Below are 27921 nucleotides of genomic sequence, written 5' to 3' on the forward strand. Positions count from 1 at the left end.
GTTTATAGCACAGCAATGCAAGTTTGAGTGACAATAGTGTGTATGGCAGAGCTGAGTGAGTGTATAGCAGAGTGACGTGTGCTGTCACAGGAGGCACAGAACCGTCCCAGGCCTTCTCAGAGCCGTTGCACCCACATAGCATGAAAAGGCCTTAGATTTCAGCAGTGGTGAAAAGAAACAAAAACCAGATGGTGGTAGGTGAAGGGTGAAGAGTGGAAGTTAGCTGTAAAGTGAGTATAAATATATTTTTTTATGTCTTATATTTTTTAAGTGACATTCCAATCACTGAGAATAACTTTGCTGGTAATTGAATTTGTTGGGAAAATCTGCAAAAAGTTTATTTTTGCCAGATCCGATCCTATCAAGTTCAAAGTTTTATTCTTTTATCAATATCAGGTGCAAAAGGTGAGAAAATAAAGGAAATATATGAGGTTTTCATACATTTAAGTTTTTCTTCACCATTCCATGGCACAATTATTGAAATATATCTGACACATTTTTTCCCATGGGTGTAGGTATAGTAACAGCCATATGGATTGGCAATAGATTTTTTATGATTTTTTTTCTTGCTTTTTTTTGCATTTATTTATTATTCATTCATTTTGCATATTGTCTCCCTAACCTTTAGCCTTTCTGGCAGCATTTCAACATTTAAATAACTTTTTTTTCAACCTGATTTTCCCTATAACTAGGGTCATAATAAAAGCTCTAGTTACAGAAGAAATTCATCCTTATGGCTGCATAACAGAGCTGCCTGATTCTCAGAGGACTCAGCATCTCCCACTACTTTCACACCCATTGATCACATGGATCTGAAGGAGCAAGCGCATAAAGGGCTTCCTATTACTGTATATGCAGTACTTGTGCAGTATTGTGTATACAGCAATCGGGAAGGCAAATATGGAAACAAACCATCACTGCCTACTTTATGAGGAGCCACAGTGTCTGACAGCTAGCTCCCCACTTCAGCCACTGCACAATCGCATCCTGCTGCTGAACTATGCAGTAACATTTTAGAAATATAAACAATTAACGTCCGGGCTGTTCCGAAAGTAGTCAAACAGACACATTTTGGTGTCATTTTCACTGCTGCGTAAAATAAGCAATATGGTTATGAGTTTACCTTTTTCACATACTTTTTATTCTGTGTGCTCAGGTTTTCTTGTAATTATAAAAGTTTTTTGATGAAATAAATGTTTATTAAAAGTGTACAACATTTTAACTGATGGTGGATGTCACAAAAGTCAGCAAAGTGAATACAAAAAAGCAAGACATGTATTTAAAAAAGGGAGTGATCATCTTTTACCAATATCTAATCTCGGTAGACGTTTTATTCAAGATCAGCGATAATATAAAAACGCACATCACAAAGATTAGTGTTTACTTTCCTTTACTGACATAAACTTTTTTTAATTTACTATTCTTTCTTTTATTATTGCAATATTTTAAAGTACTTTTTATATGACAGTCTCGCCCTCCCTAGGAGACAGTTTTATTTAAAACTTCTTTATAAGTGGAAGGGCAATATTGTTTGTAGAGATGTTCTACCAAGGTGTTGCTTCCAACCACCATGGATATTCTTTCTTTATTCATAAAGTTCCAGAGATGAAGAGCATATGAATTTTTAAAGGTTGGCAAATTTTTCCATACCTCAAAGTACCTTCTCCAAGATTCATAATTTATGGGATAGAAACGTTCGGGATGAAAGTAGGAGACATTTGCACATTTAACATGTTCTACAGATGTGAACTTGGGAACACAATGCTTCTTCACAACACGCGTGAAAACTCCAGGTCCTTGATGTCCCCATTCATTGCCTTTATAATTCTGTACAAAGTTTTCCATAAGCTCCCATGTCAGTTTGTGATGTGGAGAAAGACCAAAAACACTACTGCTGGTAAGTTGTGAGTTTTCTGCAGCTAGAAAATTGTCTTCAGGAATTGGTCGAATGGAAATTACATCAGTATCCATGTAAATGCCTCCATATTTCCACATCATGGCAAATCTGCAAGCATTTGATTTACCATATGTCCAGAAGACTTCTTGCTTTGGGTTTATCTAAGCATGCAAAAATAATAATAACAGAATGATATAAACATTTTTTATTTCAAATTATTTAAAAGAACATTTTTTACTTTAGAGCAAGTTCTCAGATGATCTAGCAATAACTTGTTTTGTGGAAACAGTAACTTTAGATTACTTTGAGACACTATAGATGTAATTTATCATCACAATATGTTATTTTTTTTGCTAAAAACATGGAGTCTGACATACACAGTCGCTTTAGGGAGCAATATTTTCAGAATGTGCACCAATTAGGATGATAGTTAAAGTGGACATTTCAAACAATTTTTGGATATATTAGCAATGCAATCAAAGCATTTGGCTCATGATGAGTTACCTTTTTTCAGTCCAAGTGGACGTTATCATATAGTTTTGTCTGGGGGTGTTTACTCCTTTTTATTCTATGAAATTGACCAATGAAAAGCAAGCAACAACACAGCAGAAAAATAACAAGTCCCCACCATTACTTAGAGCAGATTTCTCAGTGTGTGAGATATAGGAATATATCCATGATCTCCTTGGTCTAATATCCTGCATGATTAGAAATTGCTTGAGCACAGCACAGGTGACTAGCACATTTCAGATAAGCTCCCTTTGGGGGGAGGGGCAGCAAAGTTGAGTGTTTAACTGTGTTACATTCTAAACACTACTATCAACTCTACTCCGTTCCTAGGATCTTCACCTCTCCTGAACTGCTCTCTCCCGAATTGTGTCCATTCAATGACTTTCCCTGCACCCTTCACAGTTTAGGGAAATTCAGTTCCTTTCTATTCTAATGTATGGGGACAACTACAGTTTTCTGCACAATCATATTCTTAGAATTACCAATATGCAGGTCAAATTAATGAAACAATTCTGTGAAATGCCTTAATTTTTAGAAGTGTTGGAAGTTCTAGAGGTTGAGATAAGAGATGACCCAACCTGCCAAGACTCGAATTTGCCAAATCATGATTTTACATTGAAATTTATTTTGGAGTGACATTATTCGATACAAATAAAATGTTCATTAATGTGCTCTGGGGTTTCTCCAGACCTTAAAGCTAACCATATAATGTATAATAAAAATGATACCTCAGCAGTCACCTATAATCCGTCTTCCTTTCCCCATACCCTATCGTGTTTATTCTCTTTGAACTCTGCACACCGTGCTGGATCTCTCGGCTTTATGAGGTCTCATACATCACTGTACACAGTGCCATCACTCAGGTGCTGGATGTCGTAACACCGTGACATCATAAAATGTGCTATAATGGCGCAGTGTCCAGTGATTTCAGCTGCCTTAGTAAAGCCAGAAATCATGGTCCTGATTAAAGAGGCTGTAAAAGATGAGCACAATGTTGAAAGGAAAAGAATAGACCCGTGGGTAGTGGGACAGTTGAGTGGTGAGATAAGTATTACTATTTTTTAACTGTTTGTCTAGCCTTAGTTTGCATTATTGTAAGCTCGCTCAAGTAAATCTATTTTAATTGAGACTCAAATTATCATAAAATGGTGGCATATTCTATCCTTTAAATTTATTCTCTTATTTGTGTAGTGTATTTGCTTTAACAGAAGCCACAATGCTCTGCTAAATCCATCAAAGGATAACATCACCATACATGGATCTAATCGATTCCTACACAATGGGGTCTGCCATGATCCATTGCCAGCCTTTTAAACTGGAGATGAACTCAAAATATTCTTCCTGTGGTTTCTGTTGACATTATTGACAAAGAACCTAAAAAGTAACACTTACAGCTCTAGAAAAAATTAAGAGACCACTGCACAGTTTTCTGAAATTCACCATCTCTACATGTCTGACAGCCTTTCCATTCCAGTGTCAGTTGAATTCCAACCAAAGTACACCTCATTCTACTTAATGTGCTTCTGGTTAGGTGATCAAGACGCATGCCAAGACGTATGACAGCTGTGATTAAAAATCATGGTTATTCCACCAAATATTGATTTCTGAACTCTTCCTGAGTTAAAACATTAGTATTGTTGCTTGTGAATGAATAAGAACTTGTTTTCTTTGCATTATTTGAAGTCTGAAAGCACTGGGTTTTTTTAAAATATTTTGATGATTTTTCATTCACATGTAAAGCGTCATGGAATAAATGGCGCTATAATAATAAATAATAATAATAATAATTTGCCACAAAAATATGCTAAATTTTTAGCTTTGAATTTCGGAAACATGTTGTCAGTAGTTTATAGAGTAAAACAACAATGTTCAACGTACATTTTAAGCAATAATATACCTATAAAGAGAAAAATCAGAGAAACTAAAATTTTGAATAGGTCGCTTAATTTTTGTCAGAGCTGTATATATGAAAACATTTCCTTATGATTGTAAAAATATAGATCTCTTTTAAAGGTTTTTTTTCTTTTTCTTGTAAAACTGCTGTATAAAAAACTATTAAAATAAAATCAAGCTCTGTTTACTTGAGTATTTTTTATGAATAATGAGCAAGATATAATAAAATGCATGCACATCAAAAGAGGCCTTTTGGAAAATGAAAGTAAGGTGTGGCATTGGAAAAAGTAAGCAATTACTTTTTTTTCTCCTTGTATGAATTTTATTAAATCTCCTCCTTTATTTTGCATATACAAGATCTTACCTTCTTATACCAATCCAGAAATGGTGTGTCAGCAAATAATTGTTTTAATCTTAAAGGGAAAATGTAGATATTCTTATAAATGCAGAGGGTTGGGTAACGTTTCTGAGCTTTCTTCTCATCATCTTCAGTGACTATGTCTCCTAGTCCTTTCATGAAGAAGACCACTGGTCTGTCCGGATACATTCGAGCTGCTGATTCAATAGAACATAAAACCAAGGATGGCTCATCCATTCTGTCTGTCGTTTCCATAAATTTGATACTTTTTCCTTGCTGAAGAACATCCCTTTCAAATGCATATTCATAATTGAATTTTTGGCTAATATTGTAGCTGATTGCATTTTTTGCTCTTGAAGAATAAGATATCAAACTTTTGTGAATTAAGGAGTCTGGGATAAACATGCCTTTTTGTTTGATAGTTATTCTGATAAAAAATGTGACAGTTACTACAAAAACCACAATTATGACAATTTTTTTTAGTTTCAACATATTTGTGATGTCCTAGGATATCTGCATAGGAAGAAAAAGGGACATAATTAGACTCAATTGAAGTGGTCCAACTGTTTATAAAAGGATCTGATAGGATAATATAGGTCCACAAAGGTCCACCAAAGTCAACTTCAAATAGAGATGACTTAGCAGATCATCAATTTTTCATTAGGGTTTCTTTCATATCGATTGATAAAAGAAATTTAAAAAACTATTATGTCTCCCATGGATATCCTAAGGATAAAAAATAATTTTTCAAAATTCTTGAAATTGGATGTGTACATTGGCTGATTTTCTTTTTCAGTCCCAAGAAACCTAAGTCTGAAACAGTGAGTTGGTCAAGCATTAACTGGTTATAGAACTAATGATTTAAATGCCTACTGATCACAAGCATGTCAATTCTCAGTAAGGCTGATATTGAAACTTGAGAGAGAGAGGCACCATTTCTGAGTGCCACATAACTTTTTGTAATTTGACTTAATCTCTTTTCAGTCTGTACATGGTTGTAAATGTTTATAATTCTATATTCAAAATCTGCAGTCAATCAGGTTTAATTCCTATATCTTTGGTTAACTTAAGACTTGATGGACACAGCTATATACAGTATGGATCCAAGCACAGCATCTGTGGTACCAATTGAAGGAGAATTTATCACATTAGGGCTTCTTTTACTGCATCAGAATGTCACTATTTATGACAATATATGCTATCATGGCTCAAAATTGTCAAAAGTGGCTCGGGAAAAATGTGGTCAATAACGGAATGTATATTAATCCTCCCAAAGGCAGACTGAAATGAACAAAATGTATTAAAATGCATGCACTTTCTAAACAAGTTACAATTTAAGTTCAGGAATGATGTATGAAAAGCCAATCTTACAAATGTCTCCTCGTTGAGCTGATATTGTAGCTTTATGAATCCAAACCTTATACATGGGCACACAAATATGAATTTCTCATGGATAACTTAAAATCCTTGTGATTTTTTTAACATGCTTTATTGCATCCGATATATAAATAGCTACTTTGAAGGAAAAAAAAGTTCAAACGAAAACTAGAGATCAGATTTTATTTAATATTAGAGATGCCTCTCCAGGAAATACTAACAGTGCACCCGTCATGTTTTCCACATCTTATAGCCTACAGTATCTCCAAATCAATAAAATCATACAAAAAAATCTTCCTGTTATTAACCAGGATTACATGATTTTTACGAACTATTTCTCAGGGTTGTAGATTTGTGGCAAAGATGGGCCGTACTCTAGGTAACATGCTTTCATCTAGTCTGTTCCGCAACAGCCCTAAAGGGACAAGTTGGTTGAAACCAAAAGGTTTTTTTTAAATGTTGAGGAAACGGCTGCAACATGGCAGTCTTTGCTGCAGATGAAACAAAACTTTTTTTTTCTCATCTCTAGGAGACACATCATATTGATATTTTTATTAACTGTGGTGTAATGTACTTTATATCTTTTGCAATTTATGCACGGTGCAGTATATAGGATGCACTGTAAGAGAATTAAAACAAAGAATTTTGGAACATTTAAACAATATTGTCAAGAGAAATGGGTCCTATTCAGGTGAAGCCATTTTGTTGTCGAACATGATGGTGATCTGTGATTTTAATTTTTTTTAAATAGAAAAAGTCCATTATTACCTGAGATGAAGCAGTTTGTGAAAGTGACTTATGTTACTGGAGGCACACTGGATATTAAATTTGAATAGCAAATACGCTAGAGGTATGAATTACAAAAGTGACCTTTTTCTATCTATTGAAGTTTTGTTATTTGTATTGTTACCTCTGTCAATTGATTCATATGTTGTTCTTCTTACACACTTATTATGCATCTTTCATTAACCCCTTTCTGACATGACGTACTATCCCGTCGAGGTGGGGTGGGCCTATATGACCACAGAGGGGATAGCACGTCATATGCGATCGGCCGCGCTCACGGGGGAAGCGCGGCTGATCGCGGCCAGGTGTCAGCTGACTATCGCAGCTGACATCCGGCACAATGTGCCAGGAGCGGTAAGCCTGCAGGAGTGCACGTCAGATCGCTGATCTGACACAGTGCACAGCAAAGTGTCAGATCAGCGATCTTACACTATAACATGATGCCCCCCCCCCCCAGGGCAATGTTATAGTGTTAAAAAAAAAATATTCACATGTGTAAAAAAATTAAAAAAAAATCATAAAAATAAATGTATATATATACTGTTCCCATAAATACATTTCTTTATCTAAATAAAAAAAACAATAAAAGTACACATATTTAGTATCGCCGCGTCCGTAATGACCCGACCTATAAAACTGTCCCACTAGTTAAGCCCTTCAGTGAACACTGTAAAAAAAAAAAAAAACGAGGCAAAAAAACAATGGTTTATTATCATACCGCCAAACAAAAAGTGGAATAACACGCGATCAAAAAGACGGATATAAATAACCATGGTACAGCTGAAAACGTGATCTTGTCCCACAAAAAACGAGCCGCCAAACAGCATCATCAGCGAAAAAATTAAAAAAGTCATAGTCCTCAGAATAAAGCGATGGAAAAAGAATTATTTTTTCTATAAAATAGTACTTATCGTATAAAAGCGCCAAAACATGAAAAAATAATATAAATGAGGTATCGCTGTAATCGTACTGACCCGAAGAATAAAACTGCTTTATCCATTTTACCAAACGCCCTCCCAAAAGAAATTCATGAATAGCTGTTTTTTGGTAATTCTGCCTCACAAAACTCGTAATAAAAAGCGATCCAAAAATGTCATGTGCCCGAAAATGTTACCAATAAAAACGTCAACTCGTCCCACAAAAAACAAGACTTCACATGACTCTGTGGACCAAAATATGGAAAAATTATAGCTCTCAAAATGTGGTAACGCAAAAAATATTTTTTGCATTAAAAAGCGTCTTTTAGTGTGTGACGGCTGCCAATCATAAAAATCCGCTAAAAAACCTGCTATAAAAGTAAATCAAATCCCCCCCTTCATCACCCCCTTAGTTAGGGAAAAATAAAAAAAAAATTAAAAATGTATTTATTTCCATTTTCCCATTAGGGTTAGTGTTAAGGCTAGGGTTAGGGTTAGGGTTAGGGCTAGGGTTAGGGTTAGGGCTAGGGTTAGGGCTAGGGTTATTGTTGGGCCTAGGGTTAGGGCTACAGTTAGGGTTGGGGCTAAAGTTAGGGTTGGGGCTAAAGTTAGGGTTAAAGTTAGTGTTAGGGTTTGGATTACACTTACGGTTGGGAATAGGGTTGGGATTAGGTTTAGGGGTGTGTCAGGGTTAGGGGTGGGGTTAGGGTTACCTTTGGGATTAGGGTTAGGGGTGTGTTTGGATTAGGGTTTCAGTTATAATTTCCACTGTTTAGGCACATCAAGGGCTCTCCAAACATGACATGGCGTCCGATCTCAATTCCAGCCAATTCTGCGTTGAAAAAGTAAAACAGTGCTCCTTCTATTCCGAGCTCTCCCGTGCGCCCAAACAGGGATGTACCCCAACATATGGGGTATCAGCGTATTCAGGACACATTGCACAACAACTTTTGGGGTCCAATTTTTCCTGTTACGCTTGGGAAAATACAAAACTGGGGCTAAAAAATAATTTTTGTTGAAAAAAAAAGATTTTTTTATTTTCACGGCTCTGCATTATAAACTGCAGTGAAACACATCGGGGTTCAAAGTTCTCAAAACACATCTAGATAAGGTCCGTAGGGGGTCTAGTTTCCAATATGGGGTCACTTGTGGGGGATTTCTACTGTTTAGTTACATCAGGGGCTCTGCAAATGCAACGTGACGCCTGCAGACCAATCCATCAAAGTCTGCATTCCAAATGGCGCTCCTTCCTTTCCGAGCTCTGCCATGTGCTCTAACGGTGGTCCCCCCAAATATGGGCTATCAGCATACTCAAGACAAATTGGACAACAACTTTTGTGGTCCAATTTCAACTGTTACCCTAGGAAAAATACTAAACTGGGGGCTAAAAAATATTTTTGGTGGAAAAAAAATATTTTTCATTTTCACGGCTCTGTGTTATAAACTGTAGTGAAACACTTGGGGGTTCAAAGTTCTCACAACACATCTAGATAAGTTCCTTGGGGGTCTAGTTTCCAATATGGGGTCACTTGTGGGGGGGGTTCTACTGTTTAGGTACATTAGGGGCTCTGCAAACGCAATGTGATGCCTGCAGACCAATCCATCTAAGTCTGCATTCCAAATGGCGCTCCTTCCTGTTGTGAATTTGGATTCTGGGCTCCCCCGGTGGCCGCTTGTGGAATTGGACTTGTCATCCTCTTTCCTGTTTCACCTGATTCCATCAGTAGTGGGTGTCGCTATTTAAGCTCATTTCTCTGGTGGTTTCTTGCCGGTCAACAATGTTATCTGATGCCTCTCAGTGCTTGTTCCTGCTTCTAGACTACTACTAGATAAGTTGGACTTTTGTCCATGTTTTGTTTTGCCTATTTGTTCCAGTTCACAGCTGAAGTTTTGTTACTGTGTCTGGAAAGCTCTCGTTGATCAGGGATTGCTACTCTGGCGTTATGAGTTAATGCCAGAGTTTAAGGTAATCTCTGGATGGTGTTTTGTTAGTGTTTTTCTGCTGACCATGAAAGTATACTATCTGTCTTCTGCTATCTAGTAAGCGGACCTCAAATTTGCTAAGACTATTTTCCTGCTGCGTTTGTTGTTTCATCTGAACTCACCGTCATTATATGTGGGGGGCTACTGTCTTCTTTGGAATATTTCTCTAGAGGTGAGCCAGGGCTTATATTTCCCTCTGCTAGCTATTTAGGTCTTAGGCCAGAGCTGGGCATCTAGCGTTAAATAGGAAATGCTACCTGGCTATTTCTAGTTGCGCGGCAGGCTTAGTTCATGGTCAGTATAGTTCCATCTTCCGAGAGCTTGTCCCTCTATAGGCTTGCTATGATCTCTGCCTGCAGAGATCACGACAGTTTGACCGGCCCATAAAGTGTTAAAGACCCAGGTTGAGAAAGGAGAGTTATAAGAAGTCTGCTGAAATTTTTTTTTTTTTTTTTTTTTCCTCCAGTCTGCCTTGCTGCAGTCTTTTCTCTCTCTCTCCTCCTAATCTCTGTATGCTCTGTGTGCACCTGACAATAATGGATCTCCAGAGTGTAACTGCGGGTTTGAATAATCTCATCACGAAAGTACAAAATTTACAAGATTTTGTGGTACATGCTCCGGTATCTGAGCCGAGAATTCCTTTGCCGGAGTTCTTCACAGGGAATAGAGCTAGCTTCCAGAATTTCCGAAATAATTGTAAGCTTTATTTGTCCCTGAAGTCTCGTTCAGCTGGAGACCCTGCTCAGCAGGTTAGGATTGTGATTTCCTTGCTCAGGGGTGACCCTCAAGATTGGGCCTTCTCATTGCCAGCAGGGGATCCTGCGTTACGCGATGTGGATGCGTTTTTTCTGGCCTTGGGCTTGCTTTATGAGGAACCTCATTTGGAACTTCAGGCAGAAAAAACTTTGATGGCACTATCTCAGGGGCAAGACGAAGCTGAAGTTTTCTGCCAAAAATTCCGTAAATGGTCTGTGCTTACTCAGTGGAATGAGTGCGCCTTGGCGGCAACTTTCAGAGAAGGTCTCTCTGATGCCGTTAAGGATGTTATGGTGGGGTTCCCTTTGCCTGCAGGTCTGAATGAGTCCATGACAATGGCTATTCAGATTGATAGGAGTCTGCGGGAGCGCAAACCGGTGCACCATCTGGCGGTGTCTATGGAAAAGACGCCAGAAAGTATGCAGTGTGATAGAATTCTGTCCAGGAGCGAGCGACAGAATTTTAGACGGAAGAATGGATTGTGTTTCTATTGTGGGGATTCTACTCATGTTATATCAGCATGCTCTAGGCGTACAAAGAAGCTTGATAAGTCTGTTTCCATTAGCACCATTCAGTCTAAGTTTATTTTGTCTGTAACCCTGATTTGCTCTTTGTCATCCATTGCCACGGACGCCTATGTTGACTCTGGCGCCGCTTTGAGTCTTATGGATTGGTCCTTTGCCAATCGTTGTGGTTTTGATTTAGAGCCTTTGGAGACTCTTATTCCTCTGAAGGGGATTGACTCCACCCCATTGGCTAATAATAAACCACAATACTGGACACAAGTAACCATGCGTATCAATCCGGATCACCAGGAGATTATTCGTTTCCTGGTGCTGTATAATTTACATGACGATTTGGTACTGGGATTGCCATGGTTGCAGTCTCACAACCCAGTCTTGGACTGGAGAGCAATGTCTGTGTTGAGCTGGGGATGTAAGGGTATTCATGGGGACGTACCTTTGGTTTCTATTTCGTCGTCCATTCCCTCTGAAGTCCCTGAGTTCCTCTCTGATTATCAAGACGTCTTTGACGAACCCAAGCTTGGGTCGTTACCTCCGCACCGTGAGTGCGATTGTGCTATAGATTTGATACCGGGTTGTAAATATCCAAAGGGTCGTTTGTTTAATTTGTCTGTGCCGGAACATGCTGCTATGCGGGAATATATAAAGGAGTCTTTGGAAAAGGGACATATTCGTCCATCTTCTTCTCCCTTGGGAGCTGGGTTTTTCTTTGTCTCAAAAAAAGACGGCTCTTTGAGACCATGTATTGATTATCGGCTTCTGAATAAGATCACTGTTAAGTATCAATACCCATTGCCATTGCTTACTGATTTGTTTGCTCGTATAGAGGGTGCTAAGTGGTTCTCTAAAATTGATCTTCGTGGGGCGTATAATTTGGTGCGGATCAGGCAGGGGGATGAGTGGAAGACCGCATTTAATACGCCCGAGGGCCACTTTGAGTATTTGGTCATGCCTTTTGGTCTTTCTAATGCCCCTTCAGTTTTCCAGTCTTTTATGCATGATATTTTCCGCGATTTTCTGGATAAATTTATGATAATATATCTGGATGATATTCTGATTTTTTCTGATGACTGGGACTCTCATGTCCAGCAGGTCAGGAGAGTTTTTCAGGTTCTGCGGTCTAATTCTTTATGTGTGAAGGGGTCTAAGTGCGTTTTTGGGGTCCAGAAAATTTCCTTTTTGGGGTATATTTTTTCTCCCTCTTCCATTGAGATGGATCCCGTCAAGGTGCAAGCTATTTGTGACTGGACTCAGCCTTCCTCTCTTAAGGGTCTTCAGAGATTTTTGGGCTTTGCCAACTTTTACCGCCGATTTATTGCTGGTTTTTCGGATGTCGTTAAACCACTGACTGATTTGACCAGACAAGGCGCTGATGTTGCTAATTGGTCCCCTCATGCTGTAGAGGCCTTTCAGGAGCTTAAGCGCCGTTTTGCCTCTGCCCCTGTGTTGCGTCAGCCTGATGTGAATCTGCCTTTTCAGGTTGAGGTTGACGCTTCGGAGATCGGAGCTGGGGCAGTGTTGTCGCAGAAAGGTTCCGACTGCTCCGTCATTAGGCCTTGTGCCTTCTTTTCTCGCAAATTTTCGCCCGCAGAGCGGAATTATGATGTTGGGAATCGGGAGCTTTTGGCCATGAAGTGGGCGTTTGAGGAGTGGCGCCATTGGCTCGAGGGGGCTAGACATCAGGTGGTGGTATTGACTGACCACAAAAATTTGATTTATCTTGAGACTGCCAGACGCCTGAATCCTAGACAGGCGCGCTGGTCTTTATTTTTTTCTCGCTTTAATTTTGTGGTGTCATACCTACCGGGTTCTAAGAATGTTAAGGCAGATGCCCTTTCTAGGAGTTTTGACCCGGACTCTCCTGGTAATTCTGAACCCACAGGTATCCTTAGGGAGGGAGTAATTTTGTCGGCCGTTTCTCCTGATCTGCGGCGGTCCTTGCAAGAGTTTCAGGCGGATAGACCGGATCGTTGTCCGCCTGATAGACTGTTTGTTCCGGATGATTGGACCAGCAGAGTCATCTCTGAGGTACATTCTTCTGCATTGGCAGGTCATCCCGGAATTTTTGGTACCAGGGATTTGGTGGCAAGATCCTTCTGGTGGCCTTCTCTGTCACGAGATGTGCGAGTCTTTGTGCAGTCATGTGACGTTTGTGCTCGGGCCAAGTCTTGTAGTTCTCGGGCTAGCGGACTGCTGTTGCCCTTGCCTATTCCTAAGAGGCCTTGGACACACATCTCGATGGATTTTATTTCAGATCTGCCTGTTTCCCAGAAGATGTCTGTCATCTGGGTGGTCTGTGACCGTTTCTCTAAAATGGTCCATTTGGTTCCTCTGCCCAAGTTGCCTTCTTCTTCTGAGTTGGTTCCTCTGTTTTTTCAGAATGTTGTCCGATTGCACGGTATTCCTGAGAATATTGTTTCTGACAGAGGTACCCAATTTGTGTCTAGATTTTGGCGGGCATTCTGTGCTAGGATGGGCATAGATTTGTCTTTTTCGTCTGCTTTTCACCCTCAGACTAATGGCCAGACCGAGCGGACTAATCAGACCCTTGAGACATATCTGAGGTGTTTTGTCTCTGCTGACCAGGATGATTGGGTTGCTTTTTTGCCATTGGCAGAGTTCGCCCTCAATAATCGGGCCAGTTCTTCCACCTTGGTGTCCCCGTTTTTCTGTAATTCGGGGTTTCACCCTCGATTTTCCTCCGGTCAGGTGGAATCCTCGGATTGTCCTGGAGTGGATGCGGTGGTAGAGAGATTGCATCACATTTGGGGGCAGGTTATGGACAATTTGAAGTTGTCCCAGGAGAAGACTCAGCGTTTTGCCAACCGTCATCGTCGTGTTGGTTCTCGGCTTTGTGTTGGAGATTTAGTGTGGTTGTCTTCTCGTTTTGTCCCTATGAGGGTCTCTTCTCCTAAGTTTAAACCTCGGTTCATCGGCCCTTATAGAATATTGGAGATTCTTAATCCTGTTTCTTTCCGTTTGGACCTCCCTGCGTCCTTTTCCATTCATAACGTTTTTCATCGGTCGTTATTGCGCAGGTATGAGGTACCTGTTGTACCTTCAGTTGAGCCTCCTGCTCCGGTGTTGGTTGAGGGTGAGTTGGAGTACGTTGTGGAGAAAATTTTGGACTCTCGTGTTTCCAGACGGAAACTCCAGTATCTGGTCAACTGGAAGGGTTACGGCCAGGAGGATAATTCTTGGGTCAATGCATCTGATGTTCATGCTTCTGATCTTGTTCGTGCCTTCCATAGGGCTCATCCTGGTCGCCCTGGTGGATCTGGTGAGGGTTCGGTGCCCCCTCCTTGAGGGGGGGGTACTGTTGTGAATTTGGATTCTGGGCTCCCCCGGTGGCCGCTTGTGGAATTGGACTTGTCATCCTCTTTCCTGTTTCACCTGATTCCATCAGTAGTGGGTGTCGCTATTTAAGCTCATTTCTCTGGTGGTTTCTTGCCGGTCAACAATGTTATCTGATGCCTCTCAGTGCTTGTTCCTGCTTCTAGACTACTACTAGATAAGTTGGACTTTTGTCCATGTTTTGTTTTGCCTATTTGTTCCAGTTCACAGCTGAAGTTTTGTTACTGTGTCTGGAAAGCTCTCGTTGATCAGGGATTGCTACTCTGGCGTTATGAGTTAATGCCAGAGTTTAAGGTAATCTCTGGATGGTGTTTTGTTAGTGTTTTTCTGCTGACCATGAAAGTATACTATCTGTCTTCTGCTATCTAGTAAGCGGACCTCAAATTTGCTAAGACTATTTTCCTGCTGCGTTTGTTGTTTCATCTGAACTCACCGTCATTATATGTGGGGGGCTACTGTCTTCTTTGGAATATTTCTCTAGAGGTGAGCCAGGGCTTATATTTCCCTCTGCTAGCTATTTAGGTCTTAGGCCAGAGCTGGGCATCTAGCGTTAAATAGGAAATGCTACCTGGCTATTTCTAGTTGCGCGGCAGGCTTAGTTCATGGTCAGTATAGTTCCATCTTCCGAGAGCTTGTCCCTCTATAGGCTTGCTATGATCTCTGCCTGCAGAGATCACGACACCTTCCCTTCCGAGCTGTCCCATGCGCCCAAACGGTGGTTTCCCCCCACATATAGGGTATCAGCATACTCAGGACAAATTGGACAACAACTTTTGGGTCCAATTTCTCCTGTTACCCTTGGGAAAATACAATACTTGGGGCTAAAAAATAATTTTTGTGGGAAAAAAATAATTTTTATTTTCACGGCTCTGCATTATAAACTGTAGTGAAACACTTGGGGGTTCAAAGCTCTCACAACACATCTAGATGAGTTCCTTAGGGGGTCTACTGTTGTGAACTATACTTTTTGGCTCCCTCTTGTGGTCACTAGTGGGTTGGCACTTGATTGTTCTTTCCCAGGTTGATTCTCACCTGCTTCGTTAGGTCCGGGGTGTTGCTACTTAAACTTCCTGGATTCTCAGTCCAGTGCCTGGCATCGTTGTAATCAGTTCACTTCTGTTTGCTCCTGTCTTCAGGTCCTGGTTCTTTGCAAGATAAGCTAAGTCCTGCTTTCGTACTCTTGATCATTTGCATTGTTCATATTTTTTGTCCAGCTTGTACAATATGTGGTTCCTGATATCGCTGGAAGCTCTGGGGGGCTGATATTCTCCCCCCACACCGTCAGTCGGTTTGGGGGTTCTTGGATATTCAGCGTGGATATTTTGCAGGGTTTTTTGCTGACCATATTAGCCATCTTACTATATTCTGCTATTAGTCAGTGAGCCTCTCTTTGCTAAAATCTAGTTCATTCTTACGTTTGTCTTTTCTCCTTACCTCACCGTTATTATTTGTTGGGGGCTTGTATTACTTTGGGGTCTTTTCTCTGGAGGCAAGAGAGGTCTTATTTTCCCTGATAGGGTTAGTTAGTTCTCCGGCTGGGCGAGACGTCTACGACCAACGTAGGCACGTTCCCCGGCTACTGTTTAGTGTTTGTGCTAGGATCAGGTATATGGTCAGCCTAGTTACCACTTCCCTATTGAGCTAGTACTTATGTTTGCAGACTTGGCGATTCCCTGCCATTGGAATCATAACAGTCTACTTTCCAAAATGGTGTCACTTGTGGGGGGTTCAATGCTTAGGCACATCAGTGGCTCTCCAAACGCAACATGGTGTCCCATCTCAATTCCTGTCAATTTTGCATTGAAAAGTCAAATGGCGCTCCTTCCCTTCCGAGCTCTGCCATGCGCCCAATCAGTGTTTTACCCCCACATATGGGGAATCGGTGTACTCAGGACAAATTATACAACAACTTTTGGCATCCATTTTCTCCTGTTACCCTTAGTAAAATAAAACAAATTGGAGCTGAAATAATTTTTTTGTGAAAAAAAGTTAAATATTCATTTTTATTTAAACATTCCAAAAATTCCTGTGAAACACCTGAAGGGTTAATAAACTTATTGAATGTGGTTTTGAGCACCTTGAGGGGTGCAGTTTTTAGAATGGTGTCACACTTGGTTATTTTCTATCATATAAGACACCTCAAAATGACTTCAAATGAGATGTGGTCCCTAAAAAAAATGGTGTTGTAAAAATGAGAAATTGCTGGTCAACTTTTAACCCTTATAACTCCCTAACAAAAAAAAATTGGTTCCAAAATTGTGCTGATGTAAAGTAGACATGTGGGAAATGTTACTTATTAAGTATTTTGTGTGACATATCTCTGTGATTTAATTTTCAAATTCAAAGTTGGAAAATTGCAAAATTTTCATAATTTTCACCAAATTTCCATTTTTTTCACAAATAAACAGGTAATATCAATTTTTTTGTACTGCTATCATGAAGTACAATATATCACGAGAAAACAGTGTCAGAATCACCAGGATCCGTTGAAGCATTCCAGAGTTATAACCTCATAAAGGGACAGTGGTCAGAATTGTAAAAATTGGCCTGGTCATTAACGTGCAAACCACCCTTGGGGGTAAAGGGATTAATCATACGTTTCTGTGATCCTGTCTAGCTTGAAAAATAAACTGTTTTTATTCTTGCTAAACTATGATTAAGAGCATCCTGGAGTCCAGAAACGCGTCATTTTTTAACACTGTTTGTCCTTTTTATAGCTTGCTAAATAAAGTCCTTTTTGAGCTGTTGGAAGTGCTGCTCTCCCTCATTTTTCCTTCTTTTGTTCCTGTGCTGCACCAGCTAGAGATATGTCACCAACAGATTTTTGCCTCCCATGGACTCTAATCTTACAAGCTCAGTAAGCTCCAACCACCACCTTTTTTTCTACCTAAACAGCCACTTTAATAGAAATTCCCATCTAGGAGCAAATTGTGACTTGTTTGGTCTCAGAACTGCATCAATTCTTCACGAGATTAGAGTTTACTCTGTGAGTGGTTCTGCAAAAGTATTGACTAATGTGGACAGAAAAGCTTCCGTCATATGCCAATAAATTATATGGAGGTCTGACATGGTCTGAACAGCATGTTCCATCTGGCTCCAGAGATGCTCTATAGGATTAAAATGTAGGAACTGAAGACTGGGGAAACAAGGAAAGCTCAGTGCCATGTACCTGAGAACAAACAATCCATGTCATGACTATATAACGTTTGTGACATTGTACAAGCAAATGCAAAAAGTATCCTTGTGTTGGGCAAGGCACTCTGGTATGAATTACAAAAGTGACCTTTTTCTATCTATTGAAGTTTTGTTATTTGTATTGTTACCTCTGTCAATTGATTCATATGTCGTTCTTCTTACACATTTATTATGCATCTTTCATTAATCATAGATTTCTGTGATCCTGTCTAGCTTAAAAATAGACTATTTTTATTCTTGCTAAACTATGATTAAGAGCATCCTGGAATCAAGAAATGCCTAATTTTTTAACCCTGTTTGTCCTTTTCATGGCTTGCTATATAAAGTCCTTTTTTATTGAGCTGCTGGAAGTGCTGTTCTCCCTCTTTTTTCCTACTATTGTTCCTGTGCTGCACCAGCTAAATATATGTCACCAACCGGCTTTTGCCTCCCATGGACTCTAATCTTACAAGCTCGGTAAGCTCCAACCGCCACCTTTTTTTCTACCTAAACAGCCACTTTAATGGAGAATCCCATCTAGAAGCAAATTATGACTTGTTTGGTCTCAGAACTGCAGCAATTCTTCATGAGATAGAGTTCACTCTGTGAGGGAATGGTTCTGCAAAAGTATTGATGAATGTGGACAGAAAGGCTTCCGTCATATGCCAATAAATTAGATGGAGGTCTGACATGGTCTGAACAGCATGTTCCATCTGGCGCCAGAGATGCTCTATAGGATTAAAATGTAGGGACTGAAGACCGGGGAAGCAAGGAAAGCTCAGTGCCATGTACCTGAGAACAAACAATCCATGTCATGACTATATAACGTTTGTGACATTGTACAATCAAATGCCAAATGTCTCCTAGTGTTGGGCAAGGCACTCTGCCACTGGACTCTGGCACAATGGAACATTGTTCTGTGTAGTAAGAAATCATGCTTGTCTTTCTGACAATTTGATGGATGGGTCTGTGTTTGACGAATGCCAGATTAATGTCTTCCAGAAGAACATTACCTGACTGACTGCATTGTGCCAACTGTAAAGTTTGATGTAGGAATTATAAAGTTCTGGGAATGTTTTTGAGGGTTTTGCCTAGGCCTCTTTATTCCAGTGATATTTTCAGGGAAATCATAATGCTTCAGTATATATATGCTATTTTAGACTGTTGTTATATGTAGCACTGTCCCTTATTACATAGCATTCCCTTTTGATATATATAGCGCCGTTCTGTATTATTTAGCATCCTCGATAATTGTATAGCATCCTCTATTATAGCTAACGCTGTCATTTTGCATCTGCAGACAGGTCACATGATTAACACACAGGTGCTCTAGTGCCTATCACATGATTTCTCAAAGGAATTATGTGACATGTCATGTGATACATTGGGTGCTAAGGGGCCCATGTTCTCTAAACTGCACAAAAAGCTTGAAAATTTTGTAATCTTGAAATTGAAATCTGAGTCATTCTATCTTCGGCATTGAATCCTGCATATATCTATATATGTTAGTCATCTTATTATGCATTTGTTTGTGTTTATAGAGATTTAACTCACTTTTGCTTGTCCCTATGTGGAGAGATCACATAACTGTTTCAAAGGGGTTTATGATCCATGTCGACCTGGACATTTGTTAATCTGATCACTACATTTATTGTGTCCTGCAGTCTCAACTGAGTTAGATTGATTGGTAACGAGAGGGCGAGAAACAACCTTTAAAAAAAATAAAAAAATAAAAAAATGAGATCTAAGAGCTAGCCTTCTATAAATGTAGACATAGCTTGGGGATGCATTCATGCAGGGGTGCATTCGTGCACTATTATTCGTGTATTATTTTTTTTTCAAAGTATTATTTTTTATAAGTATGCGGCAGTTATAACATGGCAGTTAGACAGGGCAGGAGACAGGTAAGACGATCTAAACCTATTCCCTATTCACTTAAAACAGAAAAAATACACACCATATGTATCTGTATAATCTATATCCTGGCTGCTGCATTCACTCACCGCCCTTGCATAAACTCTTTAAACTCCATCCATATCGGCCCCTCTGTCCTCTCCTCTCCTATGTATAGCTCTCATGCTCTGTTCACATTGCATAACAGCGCAGATCCATTCAGTCCCACCATCCAACACAAGAGACGCTCTCACAAATCACTTAACCATCTGCTCACTCTTTCTATCCTCCTTCTCCTAGTTGCTGGAGACATCTCTCCAAACCCCGGCCCCCCATGTTATAGCCAGTCAAACCTCCCAACTGCTACACCCAGAAACCCCTCTTACCTTATTAATATTCCATGCATGCCTTCTGTCTCTTTCAATTGTGCCCTTTGGAATTCTCGCTCTGTGTGTAATAAACTCTCCTTCATTCATAACTTCTTCCTTTCTAATTCTCTTAATCTCCTGGCTGTTACTGAAACCTGGATCCAGCAGTCAGACACCACCGCTGCTGCTGCTCTCTCATATGGTGGACTACACTTTTCTCATACCCCAAGATCAGACAACAGAGCAGGTGGAGGCGTTGGTCTGCTCCTTTCACCCAAATGTACCTTCCAAATTATCCCCCAAGTACCCTCACTTGTATTCCCTTCCTTTGAGGTCCATGCTGTCAGACTCTACGTCCCCTTCTCCATGCGAGTGGCGGTGGTGTATCGTCCTCCTGGCCCCTCTCATCAGTTCCTAGATCATTTTGCCACCTGGCTTCCACACTTTCTCTCCTGTGACACCCCCACCCTTATCATGGGTGATTTCAACATCCCCATTGCTTCTCCCCTCTCCCCATCTGCTTTTCACCTTTTATCTCTAACCTCCTCTTTCGGCCTCTCGCAGCATACTAACTCTCCAATGCATGAAGATGGAAACTCCCTTGACTTGGTCTTCTCCCGGCTTTGCTGAGTAGATGATTTCACAAACTCCCCTCTCCCGCTCTCTGACCACAACCTTCTTTCATTCTCTATCAAGAACTGCCATCCCGCTCAGGTCACCCCCACTTTCCACACTTATAGAAACATACAGGCCATTAACACCCAGAAACTTATGACGAACTTGCAGTCCTCATAGGCCCCAATCTCCTCCATCTCATGTCCTGATTCTGCTCTGAAGCATTACAATGAAACCCTGCAAAGTGCCCTGGATGAAGCTGCTCCTCCTATACATAGAGCAACTCGACACAGACGGCGACAACCGTGGCACACGCTGCAAACACGTTTCCTGCAGCGGTGCTCCAGGTGCGCCGAACTGTTGTGAACTATACTTCTTGGCTCCCTCTTGTGGTCACTAGTGGTTTGGCACTTGGATTGTCCTTTCCCAGGTTGGTACTCACCTGCTTCGTTAGGCCTGGGGTGTTGCTATTTAAACTTCCTGGATTCTCAGTCCAGTGCCTGGCATCATTGTAATCAGTTCATTTCTGTTTGCTCCTGTCTTCAGGTCCTGGTTCTTTGCAAGATAAGCTAAGTCCTGCTTTCTTATTTTTTGTTATTTTGCTTTGTTCATATTTTTGTCCAGCTTGTACAAAATGTGATTCCTGATATTGCTGGAAGCTCTAGGGGGCTGATATTCTCCCCCCTCACCATTAGTCGGTTTGGGGGTTCTTGGATATTCAGCGTGGATATTTTGCAGGGTTTTTTGCTGACCATATAAGTCATCTTACTATCTTCTGCTATTAGTCAGTGGGCCTCTCTTTGCTAAAATCTAGTTCATTCTTACGTTTGTCTTTTCTTCTTACCTCACTGTTATTATTTGTTGGGGGCTTGTATTACTTTGGGGTCTTTTCTCTGGAGGCAAGAGAGGTCTTATTTTCCCTGATAGGGTTAGTTAGTTCTCCGGCTGGCGCGAGACGTCTAGGATCAACATAGGCACGTTCCCCGGCTACTGTTAATTGTTTGTGCTAGGATCAGGTATATGGTCAGCCTAGTTACCACTTCCCTATGAGCTGGTATTTATGTTTGCAGACTTTGCTGTAATCTCCGAGATTCCCTGCCATTGGAATCATAACACCGAACGTCTGTGGAGAAAATCTAATCTACCCGAAGATTTCATCCATTATAAGTTCATGCTAAAAACATACAACTCTGCCCTTCACCTCTCCAAACAAACCTATTTCAACACCCTCATCACCTCACTGTCCAATAACCCTAAACGTCTTTTCGACACTTTCCAGTCCCTACTCAACCCAAGAGAGCAGGCCCCAACCACAGATCTCCGCGCTGACGATCTGGCCAATTACTTCAAATAAAAAATTGACCACATTCAACAGAAAATCATCTCCCAATCTCTTCATACCAGGCACTGTCCTCCCTCCCCCACTGCATCTAGTTCACTCTCTGACCTTGAACCAGTTACAAAAGAAGAAGTAAGCAGGCTCCTTGCATCTTCTCGCCCGACCACTTGCACCAGTGACCCCATTCCGTCACATCTCCTCCAGTCCCTTTCCCCGGCTGTCACCTCTCACATAACAAAAATATTCAACCTTTCCCTCACTTCCGGTATTTTTCCCTCCTCATTTAAGCATGCCATCATACATCCATTACTTAAAAAACCCTCCCTCGACCAAAACTGTGCCGCTAATTATAGACCTGTCTCTAATCTTCCCTTCATCTCTAAACTCCTGGAATGCCTGGTCCACTCCCGTCTTACCCGCTATCTCTCAGATAACTCTCTTCTCGACCCTCTTCAATCTGGCTTCCGCTCTTTACACTCTACTGAAACTGCCCTCACTAAAGTCTCTAATGACCTACTAACAGCTAAATCTAATGGTCACTACTCCATGCTAATTCTCTTGGATCTTTCTGCAGCATTCAACACTGTGGATCATCAGCTCCTCCTCACTATGCTCTGCTCCATCGGCATCAAGGACACCGTTCTCTCTTGGTTCTCCTCCTATCTCTCTGACCGATCCTTCACTGTATGTTTTGCTGGTTCCTCCTCCTCTCCCCTTCCCCTTACTGTTGGGGTTCCTCAAGGATCAGTCCTAGGCCCCCTCCTCTTCTCTTTGTATACTGCCCCTATTGGACAAACAATCAGTAGATTTGGTTTCCAGTACCATCTCTATGCTGACGACACCCAATTATACACCTCTTCTCCTGCTTTCACTCTGACCTTCTTAGAAAACACCAGTGATTGTCTTACCACTGTCTCTAACATCATGTCCTCTCTCTATCTGAAACTGAACCTGTCAAAAACTGAACTCCTCGTGTTCTCTCCCTCTACTAACCTACCTTTGCCTGACATTGCCATCTCCGTGTGCGGTTCCACCATTACTCCCAAGCAACATGCCCACTGCCTTGGGGTCATCCTTGATTCCGATCTTTCATTCACCCCCCACATCCGATCACTGGCTCGCTCTTCTTATCTGCATCTCAAAAACATTTCTAGAATTTGCCCTTTTCTTTCGACTCTGCAAAAACTCTTACTGTCTCACTTATTCATTCTCGTCTGGACTATTGTAACTCTCTACTAATCGGCCTCCCTCTTACCAAACTCTCCCCGCTCCAATCTGTCCTGAATGCTGCTGCCAGGATCATATTCCTCACCAACCGTTACACCGATGCCTCTACCTTGTGCCAGTCATTACACTGGCTACCCGTCCACTCCAGAATCCAGTACAAAACTACTACCCTCATCCACAAAGCACTCCATGGCTCAGCACCACCCTACATCTCCTCTCTGGTCTCAGTCTACCACCCTACCCTTGCCCTCCACTCCGCTAATGACCTCAGGTTAGCATCCTCAATAATCAGAACCTCCCATTCCCATCTCCAAGACTTTACACGTGCTGCGCTGATTCTTTGGAATGCACTACCTAGGTTAATACGATTAATCCCCAATCCCCACAGGTTTAAGCGCGCCCTAAAAACTCATTTGTTCAGATTGGCCTACCGCCTCAACGCATTAACCTAACTATCCCTGTGTGGCCTAATATAAAAAATAAATAAATAAATTAAAAAAAACAAAAAAACAAAACATAATCAGGTTCCTCGCATCATGTTCTCATACACTTTATGCAGTTAATAGCCCTCTGTGTCTGTACTGCTACATACTTAGGCTGTTAACTGGTTCATGCAGCTTTACATGAACACCCGAGCCTTACAGAATGGCTGGTCCAAATAACTAAAGCAATTATTACCATCCACCTCTCGTGTCTCCCCTTTTCCTCATAGATTGTAAGCTTGCGAGCAGGGCCCTCATTCCTACTGGTATCTGTTTTGAACTGTGATTTCTGTCATGCTGTAATGTCTATTGTCTGTACAAGTCCCCTCTATAAGTTGTAAAGCGCTGCGGAATATGTTGGCGCTATATAAATAAAATTATTATTATTATTATTAAACTTATAATTTTTTTGCCCTTAAATCTGAGAGTAATATTACACAAAATTGTTAATAAACAACATTTATTACACCCCTACTTTACATCAGCATCATTTTTTTAAAAGAAAAGTTCAATTAGTAAGTTAAAAGGGCTAATAGTCTATCAGCATTTTTTATTTTTCCAACAAAATTTACAAAACCAATTTTGTTTGGACCACATTACATTTGAAGTGACTTTGAGGGACCTATGTGACAGAAAATACTCAAAAGTTACCCTATTTTAATAACTGCTCCCATCAATGGGCTCAAAAAACAGGTTAAATGCTTTATTAACAGTTTAAGTGCTTCCCAGGATTTAATGCAATGAGGAAGAAAACATTGAAAATGTTTATTTTGCTGTAAAAGTTATCCATGTAGAGGTGATAACCCTGATCCAGAAGTAGGTGCCCCAATTCCCAAACAATTGTCTTTCTCATGGCCATGACAGGGGAGCATTCAGGGGGTCCCTCAATTTGCACACGGTAAATCTGTTGGTATATCCTGAGATGCTGTCGTACAGGTTGTACAGTTTAGTTCCATATTGTATACATTTTAACCCCCCCTTGAAACTAATAAGAAACTCATCTAAACAGATGTCTCTTTGGGGGTTGTATATCACAGCAAATTTTCTGCTGAAGTGGTTAATAACTGTCCAACTTTTAAATAGATAATCAAAGTTGGGATTGTCTTGGGGATTACACTGCGCATTACCTTTATTATAAAACAGACGTTTTGGATTGCTTCAAATAATGTCCCTGTCTTGGCCATATGGCATACAGCTGTGCTGTGAAAAAAATATCAGTACTCCAAAATTGCCAGATCTTTGTTTTTTTCACCATGCCCATGTGCCACAAATGTCCAAAATGTCATAATTTCTGCTGCATTTACAGGGTTCTATCTGGCAAATGATGACATAGGATTTGGGTTGAAAAATTGATTAGCATATAAATTTGTCTGGGCCACTATAAGATTTATTATCTCCTCAGTGAAGAACGCTTTGATAATGTCAATTTTAGTGAGGCCTGCAGTATCAAATTGGATTCCTGAGCCCAGAATCAGATGATTATAAAGAGCTGTCTTAGGCTAAGTTCACACGTTGCAGAATTGCCGCGGAAATTTCTGCGGCAATTCTGCGCCTCCTGCCGCGGGTATATCGCATGCAGAATTAGCATGCATATACCCGCAGAAAACTAGCGTTTTGCAAGCATAATTAGCTTGCAGAATGCTAGAGTTTTCCAAGCGATCTGTAGCATCGCTTGGAAAACTGATTGACAGGTTGGTCACACTTGTCAAACATAGTGTTTGACAAGTGTGACCAACTTTTTACTATAGATGCTGCCTGTGCCGCATCTATAGTAAAAGATAGAATGTATAAAAAAAATAAAAAACATGGTTATACTCACCTGCAGACCTCAGCGGCGTCCGTTCCTATAGCTGTTGTGCGGTGAAGGGCCTGTGATGACGTCACGGTTTGTGTTTGGTCACGTGACCGGTCACATGCGGTCTCGCGACCAATCACAAGACCGTGATGTCATCGCAGGTCCTTCACCGCCCAGCAGCTATAGGAACCGAAGCGGCAGCGTGCAGGGGAGAGTCCGGAAGACTGCGGGGGACATCGAAGGTGAGTATATCGCTATTTTTTATTTTAATTCTTTTATTTTTTACCAATTATATGGTGCCCAGTCGGTGGAGGAGAGTCTCCTCTCCTCCACCCTGGGTACCAACCGCACATGATCTGCTTACTTCCCGCATGGTGTGCACAGCCCCGTGCGGGAAGTAAGCAGATCAATACACTCCTATGGGTGCAGAATCGCCGCGATGCCGCAATTTTAATGAACATGCTGCGTTTTTTTCTGGAATGCGATTCCGCTCAGGAAAAAAATGCAGCATGTGCACAAAAAATGCGGAATGCATTCTATTACATAGGATGCTTAATGGTAGAGTTTTTTTCGCGGTTTTATAGCATTTTTATAGCGAAAAACCACGAAAAAAACGCAAAAAATATGCTACGTGTGCACACAGCCTTAGTGTTAAGGTGACTTGCTGAGGGACCATCAATACTAGATAAGGAGGAGGAAGAAAAAAAGAGAAGCGTGGCATTTTCCTCACTGCCTTAATCCATGTTTGAGGCCAGAAAAGCCTATGTGTCTTCTTGATGACTAAGTAACTTTTATTTCATTCTTCTAAAGTTAGAAATGTGCGTGTAAGTACAGTGGCTTGCAAAATAATTCAACCCCCTTGGCATATTTCATGCTTTGCTACCTCACAACCTGAAATTTCACAGGGTTTTTTGAGGGTTTGCATCACTTCATGTATTGAACGTGCCTACAATTGTGAAAATTTGGTTTTCTTTTATTATGGAGCAAACAACGAATAGGACAAAATAACTGAAACCTTTGTGGGCGTAACTATTCATCCGTCTAGTCTTGCCTGTGTGCCTCATAGTTGCTGTCTACATGTGGAGAAATAGACTTTTATTTCCTTATGTAAATTATTTCTTACAGGCTTTGGGATGTGTGGTGCCTGGAAGAAATCCCTACAGAATTCCTTTAAACATGGATGCTCAGCAAAGAATGCAATTGGGAAGTGGGGGATATAGACCCCTATCACAGTATTGCAGCCACAGGATGCTCACATGTAAAATTGCAATTGGGGAGTAGGGTATTCGATGGGAAGATGCTGGACCAGGGATTAGAAACTTCACTGCTGCTGCTGTGATCACTAGTGTTGAGCGATACCGTCCGATACTTGAAAGTATCGGTATCGGATGGTATCGGCCGATACCCGAAAAGTATCGGATATCGCCGATACCGATACCCCATATCAATACAAGTCAATGGGACACCAAGTATCGGAAGGTGTCCTGTATGGTTCCCAGGGTCTGAAGGAGAGGAAACTCTCCTTCAGGCCCTGGGATCCATATTAATTTGTAAAATAAAGAATAAAAATAAAAAATATTGATATACTCACCTCTCCGACGCAGCCTGGACCTTACCGATGTAACCGGCAGCTTCCGTTCCTAAGAATGAGCGCTTGAAAGACCTTAGATGACGTCGCGGTTTGTGATTGGTCGCGTGAGCGGTCACGTGACCGCCACGCGACCAATCACAAGCCGCGACGTCATCTAGGGTCTTTCAAGCGCTCATTCTTAGGAACGGAAGCTGCCGGTTACATCGGTAAGGTCCAAGCTGCGTCGGAGAGGTGAGTATATCAATATTTTTTATTTTTATTCTTTATTTTACACATTAATATCGATCCTGATACCGATTCCTGATATCACAAAAGTATTGGATCTCGGTATCGGAATTCCGATACAGCAAATATCGGCCGTTACCCGATACTTGCGGTATCGGAATGCTCAACACTAGTGATCACACATGAGTCTCACAGAGCAGACATAAAACAGCCCAGCACCGCACAATAGAACATTAGATAATCTGAATCTCTTCAAGAAGGAGGATCAAAGCTACTGGCCACCAATGATTTCATGATAATGAAGAATGAAAACATGAAGAAGAGCGACACACTGGTATGTGAAATACAGTGCCTTGCGAAAGTATTCGGCCCCCCTGGAACTTTTCAACCCTTTCCCACATACAGTATCATGCTTCAAACATAAAGATACCAAATGGAACATTTTTGGTGAAGAATCAACAACAAGTGGAACACAATTGTGAAGTTGAACAAAATGTATTGGTTATTTTAAATTTTTGTGGAAATTCAAAAACTGAAAAGTGGAACTAGCTAAACAAGCTTAAAGAGGTTGTTCACTAGTTTAACATTGATGACCTTGGGGATACCAATCAGACATTAATTACCTATCATGAGGATAGGCATCTATATTAAAGTAGTGGACAACCCCTTTAACCATGAATTTCGATGATGGCAAAACTCCATAGTTGCACACAATAAATGCTGTAAATCTTAATTTCCATGTCCTGATTCATCTGCTAAATGTACAGATTAAACATGGGCTATAAATCAACTCAAAGGTAACATTAAAAGAAATGAAAAAAAAATCATCCTTTACCTGTCACAGCTTCCAGGTCTCT

At 40.9% G+C, this 27921-nt stretch overlaps 1 protein-coding gene across 1 annotated transcript; it reads right to left on the reverse strand.

Annotated features, from left to right (window-relative positions):
- Positions 1-1122: 1122 nt before the first annotated feature.
- On the reverse strand, positions 1123-27921 carry LOC143810131 (alpha-1,4-N-acetylglucosaminyltransferase-like). The gene is made up of 3 exons (XM_077293020.1): positions 27900-27921; positions 4665-5171; positions 1123-2058 (listed from the first exon to the last, which is right to left on the reverse strand). Exons 2-3 carry the CDS (start codon positions 5148-5150, stop codon positions 1480-1482), a joined length of 1065 nt encoding a protein of 354 aa, XP_077149135.1. The 5' UTR covers positions 5151-5171; positions 27900-27921; the 3' UTR covers positions 1123-1479.

This window comes from Ranitomeya variabilis, chromosome 2, assembly GCF_051348905.1.
Source record: "Ranitomeya variabilis isolate aRanVar5 chromosome 2, aRanVar5.hap1, whole genome shotgun sequence".
Lineage (NCBI taxonomy): Eukaryota > Metazoa > Chordata > Amphibia > Anura > Dendrobatidae > Ranitomeya > Ranitomeya variabilis.

What these genes read in the sequence shown, in the direction of transcription:
- LOC143810131 (XM_077293020.1), bottom strand. Translation starts at nt 5,150, where the DNA reads ATGTTGAAACTAAAAAAAATTGTCATAATTGTGGTTTTTGTAGTAACT. An exon ending in TTCTGGATTGGTATAAGAAG is followed by an intron (nt 2,059 to 4,664) that starts GTAAGATCTTGT and finishes TTGCATGCTTAG; the next exon opens with ATAAACCCAAAGCAAGAAGT.